The sequence below is a fragment of the Mustelus asterias genome, chromosome 16 (genome assembly GCF_964213995.1).
Source record: "Mustelus asterias chromosome 16, sMusAst1.hap1.1, whole genome shotgun sequence".
Classification (NCBI taxonomy): domain Eukaryota; kingdom Metazoa; phylum Chordata; class Chondrichthyes; order Carcharhiniformes; family Triakidae; genus Mustelus; species Mustelus asterias.
In genome coordinates this window covers 74,308,200-74,316,038 of record NC_135816.1, presented here as the reverse complement: position 1 = coordinate 74,316,038, position 7,839 = coordinate 74,308,200, and the positions used below count along the sequence as shown (strand labels likewise).

Sequence of the window (7,839 nt, the reverse complement as noted above, 5' to 3'; positions counted from 1 at the left end):
ACTTGCCGGGCTTGCAAAATCTCACTAACTGTCCTGTCTGGAGACAATACACATCTCTTTAACCTGTGCTTAACCCTCTCTCCACTCACATTGTCTGTACCTTTAAGACTTGATTAGCTGTAAAGACTCACATTCCAATCATTATTCATGTAAATTGAGTTTGTGTCTTTGTGCCCTGTTTGTGATCAGAACTCCCACCCACCTGACGAAGGAACAGCCTGTTCCGAAAGCTAGTGGCTTTTGCTACCAAATAAACCTGTTGGACTTTAACCTGGTGTTGTTAGACTTCTTACTAAAGTCCTGATGCACAGACACGGAAATTCCCAGAAAGTTTAAACTTCCAATGAGCTGGTTCCCTGCTTCCTGGGACCCTCTATGAATGTCTCTGGTTCTGAGCTCTGGATGGAAACTTGGGCCGAATAAGTGGGACTTGCCTGCATACTTGCCCTGGAAATGTTGAGTTTGTGTCTATATATGCCCTGTTTGTGAACACAACTCCTCACTCACCTGAAGAAGGAGCGACACTCCAAAAGCATGTGCTACCAAATAAACCTGTTGGACTTTAACCTGGTCTTGTGAGACTTCTTACTGTGCTTACCCCAGTCCAACGCCGGCATCTCCACCTCCTGGAAATGTTAGACAGTTTAATAGCTGGTCCATCGCAGTGGTTAGCCAGGGTAAATCAACTGAGCAACCCCAGCCAATCACCCGACTAACCCCCGACCCAACCACCTCTCCAACCATTCTACTATTGCCCTAACCCTACCTGACTGCACCCGACCACCCATCGACCAGTCTCTCAAGACCTGACTACCTTCCCAACCAGTCAACTCTTAATAGGGTCCAAGCTGGTTGTTGAAGCCAAAACCAAGACGCAGAGCTTTTATTTACTGAGATTTTATTGACTTGATCAATTTTGCAGTTCCCATCCCACTCAACCCAGCGTTCCAGCCATTCCCGATTTAAAGCCTCTTTTAGAATTAAAAAAGTCAATAAAACTAATTAAGTGGGGGAGTGGGGGGTGGGGGGGGGGGGGGGGCGGGGGGTGTGGAGGTGACCACCACTAACAAAGAATGAAAACTTCAAAGGAAACTTAGTGAATCAAATTTAAATAACATTTCTGGGGGTGATGATGTACCCCAGTCCTGTAGCGCCCACCAGTTGCACAAGGCCTGAAGTGTACTGGTACATCTGCGTACTCCACCTCCAGGGCAACCCAGGTATGAACACAGGGGGAGACAGGTTGGACAATCCCCTTGACCAATTGCTGGCTGGACCTATTGATGGCCGCATTGGCCAGAAGCAGGCTCACAAGGAGGTTCTCATCTCTCCCATCCCATTCCACCCCTGGTGATCCCCTATCTATACTCTTTTTTAAATAAAATTAAAATAAACACAAATGAGAGAGGTGACAACCGCTGGTGGGGCACTGTAATGAAAACAAAACACCAAAGGAAACTTAACTAATTAAACCAAAATATCATTTCCAGGAGTGATAATGCACCCCAGCCCACAGGCGCAGAAGGTCCGAAGCGTATATGTGGATACTATGTGATTCCTCTCCAGGGCCACCTGGTCACAAACGTAGCCACAGTGGAGGGACAGATAACCAAGCTGGATAATCCTTCAACTGCCCGCTGCCTCGATCTGTTAATGGCCAATTTGGCCAGGCCCAGAAGTAGGTTCTCAAGTTCTCCTCTCTTCCTGCCCCTCTCCTCACCTGGTGATTTCCTATCTGTATGCACTCAACGACATTTAATACCCATCACTTCATTCTCTTAACCTTCATGATGTAATTGACAAAACATTAATATTGGCTACACGCAGACACAGGGAGAACGTGCAAACTCCACACTGACAGTGACCCAAGGCTGGAATTGTACCTGGGTCCTTGGCGCTGTGAGGCAGCAGTGCTAACCACTGTGCCACCGTGTTGACGTGACCACACATCTGGAACACTGTACAATTTAGCTTCTTATTTATGTGGAGAGAAATACTTACATTGGAAAAAGTTTAAAGATCACTCAGTTGATTCCAGGATGAAAGTGTTATATTGTAAGGAAAGGTTGAGCCGATTGGTCCTACACTCACTAGAATTTAGAGGATCGAGAGGTGATCTTACTGAAACATAGGGAAACTGAGGGGTCTTGTGGGAGAGTGTAGGACCAAAGGGCATAATCTCAGAATAAGAGGGCACCTATTTCAGTCAGAGATGAGGAGGAATTCCTTCTCTCCATTGGTAGGAATTTGTGGTATTCTTTACTGCAGAAGGGTGTAGAGGCTGGGTCATTAAGTATGTTCAAGGCTGAGATAAACAGATTTTTAAGCAGAAAGGAAAGCAAGAGTTATGAAGATAAGGTGGGAAAATGTAGTTGGAGATTATCAGATCAGATCATTCATGATCTCATTGAATGGTGGAGCAGAATTGATAGGCTGAATGGTCTACTTCTGCTCCTATGCCTTATGGACAGGCTAACTGTCCAGGATAGGATGTTCCCTCATGGGGGATACAGTTTAAAAATAATGGGTGTCCTAGTTAAGATGGCTATGAGGAGGAATTTCTTTTCTGAGAGTCATTAGTGTTTGGAATTCTCTCACTCAGACTGAGTCATTGAATATATTCGAGGCTGAGTTGGACAGATTTTTGATCAATAAGTGAGTCATGGATTATGCAAGGGAGGCAGGAAAGTGGAATTAAGGCCACAATCAGATCAACCATGAATTTATTGATTGGTGGAGCAGGTCCGAGGGGCTAAATGGTCTCCTCCTGCTCTGATTTCTTGTGTGCTTATGTTCTAAAACATTACTCTTGTTCAGCATTTCTGTTTTCACTGTAGAACAGAGCAGCTTTCATTGAATGCTGGGCCCTTTTTCACAAACTTGCCACCTTCATCTTCTGATCTGTATCAAATGTTAGTTAACTACAACCAACTTGGATCAATATATTTTCCACTGTAAGACTATGTCATTGCAGTGCTTATGTGAAAAGGCAATAAACCCATAGAATGTTTTTATTGGGAAATAAAACGTGCTTGAATGAAAGTATTTATTCGGCCCAGAGTGGTGTTTACAATCTGGGAATAGTACCTGACTGTTAAGAGACTAGAGATGTAAAATTTGGGATATTTCTAAATAAACATTGTACCCAAGAACATTCCATTTGTCTCAAAAAATGACAGGGCTGTCTCTTGTTAAACGGCGTTTGGTTAGACAAAAATTCTGAGCCAAAATTTCTAAATTTTTCTGGCACTTTAAAGATACAGAAGATTGTTTGTGTGTATGTTTTGTGCAAGCATTTCAAAGGCTGAATTCAAAGTATCAAAGCACCAGTAATTGGCAATGTTTAAATGCTATTAAAGCAAAACATCCTGATTCCTCAGAAAACTAGACTTCCTCTGAATCTCACTGATGTTCTTTTTGAAATAACATAAATATTTTGATTCCATTAGTCATCACTTAGTGCGGTGTGATTTGTTCAGAAGTAGGTCGGGTGGGCAAGTCTTGGACTATTTAACCCGTGGGCTGGACTGCCCTTTTAGTCAGTCATTATTCGAGCTGTTTTCTACCATGCAGTTGCCCCTGGACCTGGTCTTGTTGCTAGCTGCTGTGTTGGCTGGCAATGCAGCTCCTCCGACCTGCTATTCAAGAATGTTGGGCATGAGAAAAGAAATCAAGAACAGCATTGAGAACCTGCAGGCAGAACAATTCTCAGTGAGTCTGTATCTTGTCTTTGTGTTTTTGGGACGTGTGGGAACTTCAACATGTTAAACTGACCTGATTTTTGTTTTCTCCACTCCCTTCAAGAAACGTTGTGTTGCTAAGCTGCCCAACCTGCACATAGATATCCATGTAAGTTAAAAAAATTATTTCCCTCTTATTAATAAGTTACGTTAACTGTGGATACCATTTGGAATGCTTGTACATTCCAGGTTGAAGTGACACTATGCCATATTGATGATGAATGTGCTACATGCTTATGGGAAATTGCAGTTATAATGAAGTAATAGAGGTTCAGGGATTCATTCAGTTTTAGGACGCAGGATTTTTAAATTAATTGTGTTCATCAATATTGAATCGCGCCATTTCACCCTTTCCATTACCTGCATGGCATATAAAATTAATTTAATGGTGGAGTGGAATTATTGTAACAACGATTTCTGTGAGATGGAATTGTTGCTGTGATTGACATTTTCATTGCCTTGCTTCTCCTAGTTTATTTGCAATCAGATCGTAATTGCTCTTGTCATCGAAGGAAAGTTGCTCTTTCGAAAGGAAAAGAGAAAAAAACAGCATTAAAACCTTTACTGTTTTACCATCTTTCCCAACTATCTAAAAGTCCCATCATCAACAAGTACAGACTTGTTGGCAACCAAATTCACATTGATTTGACTCTGTATTTCCCCAGCAGAACCTTGGGGTTCCATGGGATTCATCCAGGGGTTCCTCAGTAGGTGCAGCCATTCTAAGTTTGGAAAAAGTTGTCCTTTCATCTTGTCCAATCAAAGGCGATTTTCACACTTTGTTGGTTACTGATAGGAGCACGAGTCACCTTATCGGCAGCCAATACATTGAGAAACTGACCTCAAATTGGATGAGCTGGAAATAGTGGCAAAATCAGTATTGAAAGTACCACTATGGGTGAGAGCAAGGTAACTGGATGGCGGAGTGGGCAGCAGAGGGAGGTAGGTTGCAGCCATGGGACAGGAAGAGGAGCGGATTCAGAGGACGGGCAGGGTGGAAGCGGATTTGGAGGCTGAGCAGAAGGATAAACGGATTTGGAGGCTGGGCAGGGAGGGAGGGGAAGCAGATTCGGAGGCCGGGTGGATGGGGAAACAGATTCGGATGCCAGGATGGAGGGGAAGTGAACTCAGAGGCTGGGCAAAAGGGTAAACGGATTCGGAGTCTGAGCAGGAGGGGAAGTGGACTTGGAGGTTGAGCGGTGTGTGAGCATGTGTGTGCACACATGCATGCAAACGAGAGGGATGAAAGAGTGCATGAGAGAGAGGTGGCAGTATGTGTTTGTGCGAGAGAGAGAGGGAAGCATGTGTGTGTGAGACCGAGAGAGAGTGAGTGTCTGTACATGCTTCTTTTGGGTGTGAGTTTGTGTGTGTGTCTAAAATAAGAATCCAGCTCTCTAGCAGTACTCCTAATATTAAATGAATTTGTGAGCAAAAGAAGCAATAACACTCCTCCCATTAAAAATGACAAGAAAGCAAGATGAAAAGTTATTTGTTGAATAGAACATTTTAATATATTAAATGTATACATGTAAGAAATAGAAAAGACTTAAAAACAAAATGTTTTTGCGTGTTTGTACTTATTGCACAAATACAATAATTTTTTGTGGTTTAACTGTTCAACATAATGAAACTGTTTCTCAGGGGTCCCGTCAATACTCTTGGGAGGTCAAAACGGTTCTGTGGCTAAAATTTAACCTTTCGTCGAGGTCCCAATGAGTTTTTTTGGGGCAGGTTTGTTTTAAGCCATGATAATATAGGAACTTAAAGCTGTATAAGCTATAACTTCCTTATCCTTAATTTTTGCTGAAATAATAAATGATCACCAAAAGGAATAGCTCCAGAAAATTGGTGAAAATAATAAGGGGCTATTTTGGGTAAACCTCCAATTTTGTGTAAATATTCATCAAAGAAATAGACTTTAGGCCATATTACAGAGCAGTTTCAGATTTTAAAATTATTGCTTATTTTCAGTAATATTATGGAGATTGTGTGTTTCATATATTGGCATGAACAAGTAAAGCACACTTTAAATTGCAGATGTCATTTTAAATGCATCAGGTACACTGGTCACTCCAATGACACAAAGTTGATAGTTTTTGACTGCAATTTGTACTGCTGGATGAGTTAGTTATGCGAGAGATTTTTTTTAACATAATTAAGGGCTGACTGTTGACATTTATTGTCAATGTATGAATTTACAGAACTCCTGCGTGATGTCTAAAATGCGGAATTACCTGCAAGCAGTGGAAGAAATGACTAATCAGCGCTGCAAGGATGTGCTGCAACCAACAGTACAGTTAATCAGACGCTTGTACATCATCATGGTTGTGCCATGTAAAGCGGTATGTAGTTAAGATTCTCATTACACCTTTTCTCAGTATTCCAACTTCAAATCTCATTTACACAATCTGGATATGTTTTGGGTGCATGCAGCCCTTATCCTGCTCAACCCATTGTATATTTTTGGAATTTATTACACTTTTCAGTTGAACTTTTGACCTTCAAAGTCAGAACTTAAGTTGCTCAATATTCAGCTTCCTAGATTTGGTAGACTCTTGTCAGGACTTGAACCTTATCCATAGTTCTCATAAGTCATTTCTTAAACAGGTTATTGTCCAGTTTCATTTAGAAGCTGGAATTTTGCTTCCAGTACCTTTTAGGGAAGTTGCATTATGCTCGTAGCAAGTCACCCACCCCACATTGACAAGTGTAGAAGCTTACAGACCTTACACTGTACCAAGTCAGTATCCCAAGTGGCAACTGTGATCCAAATAAGCATTAATCAGAGATGGACTGCAACAGTGGAGTGCCAATTCTCTGACCTCACTTTCTTCAAGTGAAGCCTCCTGCTGGGATTACTAAAGCACTAATTTATCCTCAAAGCACTTGTCCTATTGACGCTTGGGTTTGTACGTGCCCAGAGTGACCTGAACCTATGCGAAGAGTAAAATATAACTCTTATTCCTATACAACTGGAACAATTGTGGAACTATTTACAACAGCATATTTAATTGATCCTTGCAAAATGGAACTTCCTCCTATTCTTACCTTTGCTAAATTAACATATCACAGCAGTTTTTATTTTGACACTTAAACATTTTCATTTCTTTTTCAGGAACTTGTCTTCTTGACGAACAACTGCAGTGCATTACAGAGACCCCCCCACCGAGCAAGCACTACAACTTGAACATGCCAGATAACAAGATGTCATCTTTTTAAAAACACATTTTTGTACTTTGCTATATAAAGTTAAGTGTTTTCACAATGCAAGCATCTTTATGGTTACATTGCTTCCAGAGGCAGTAGATGGCAAGAGTTGTTCTATATTAGCTGAATAATGAGATACTAATCTTATACAACCTTGTAGAGTCAAGTTGACCTGAAGGTAGGTTAGATCTTTAAACAAAACCTACATTTGCTGTCCCCTGTTGTCTAATATTGGAATATTACACCACAAGTTCCATTCTTGATCTCCTGACTATGCTGGATTAACTGTATTTTGACTCTGACAGAAGTTTAAGGCCAGTTGCAATTAGCCTCTGTTTCCTACAATGGAGAGTGGGGGAGAAAAAGCCAGCTTTCCTATTCCTGCTGGACAACCTGCTGGTATGGACCAGTCAAATAAGTGGCCAACACTCCAACAAGGACAACTTGACCAAATACTGGGAGTTTAGCTGGTACCCACAGGGGAAAAAAATCACTGATCTCAGGAAAGAAAGGGGTTAATAAAAAGAAAAAATGGCCTAAATTTGTCAGTTTGAGAGGAAAACTGTCAGTGTTGGTTGTCATTACTCCACTTCAGACATCTGAACATGTGCAGAATAACATGGAAATTCCAAAGTTGCATTCAGTGATTTTGCGCTCCTCTGGAGGGTACACTGTGAAGGTTCCTCCCCGTAACAGAATGCAATCCTGAGCACTCTATGAATTAGAGTCATAGAGGTTTACAGCATGGAAACAGGCCCTTCGGCCCAACTTGTCCATGCCGCCCTTTCTTTTTAAAACCCGTAAGCTAATCCCAATTGCCTGCATTTGGCCCTTATCCCTCTATACCCATCGTACCCATGTAACTATCTAAATGCTTTTTGAAAGATAAAAT

General features: G+C 41.6%; 1 protein-coding gene across 1 annotated transcript; it reads left to right on the top strand.

Moving 5' to 3' along the window:
• Window positions 1-3,648: 3,648 nt before the first annotated feature.
• Window positions 3,649-6,936, top strand: LOC144505531 (cytokine-like protein 1). Its single transcript, XM_078231658.1, has 4 exons — window positions 3,649-3,711; window positions 3,805-3,849; window positions 5,942-6,082; window positions 6,856-6,936. The coding sequence occupies exons 1-4, from the start codon at window positions 3,649-3,651 to the stop codon at window positions 6,925-6,927; spliced, it is 321 nt and encodes a 106-aa protein (XP_078087784.1). The 3' UTR covers window positions 6,928-6,936.
• Window positions 6,937-7,839: the final 903 nt, after the last annotated feature.

Coding starts and splice junctions, on each gene's coding strand:
- LOC144505531 (XM_078231658.1), top strand. CDS start 3,649: ATGTTGGGCATGAGAAAAGAAATCAAGAACAGCATTGAGAACCTGCAG. Junction 3,712..3,804: donor TGCAGGCAGAACAATTCTCA/GTGAGTCTGTAT, acceptor ACTCCCTTCAAG/AAACGTTGTGTTGCTAAGCT. Junction 3,850..5,941: donor ACCTGCACATAGATATCCAT/GTAAGTTAAAAA, acceptor ATGAATTTACAG/AACTCCTGCGTGATGTCTAA.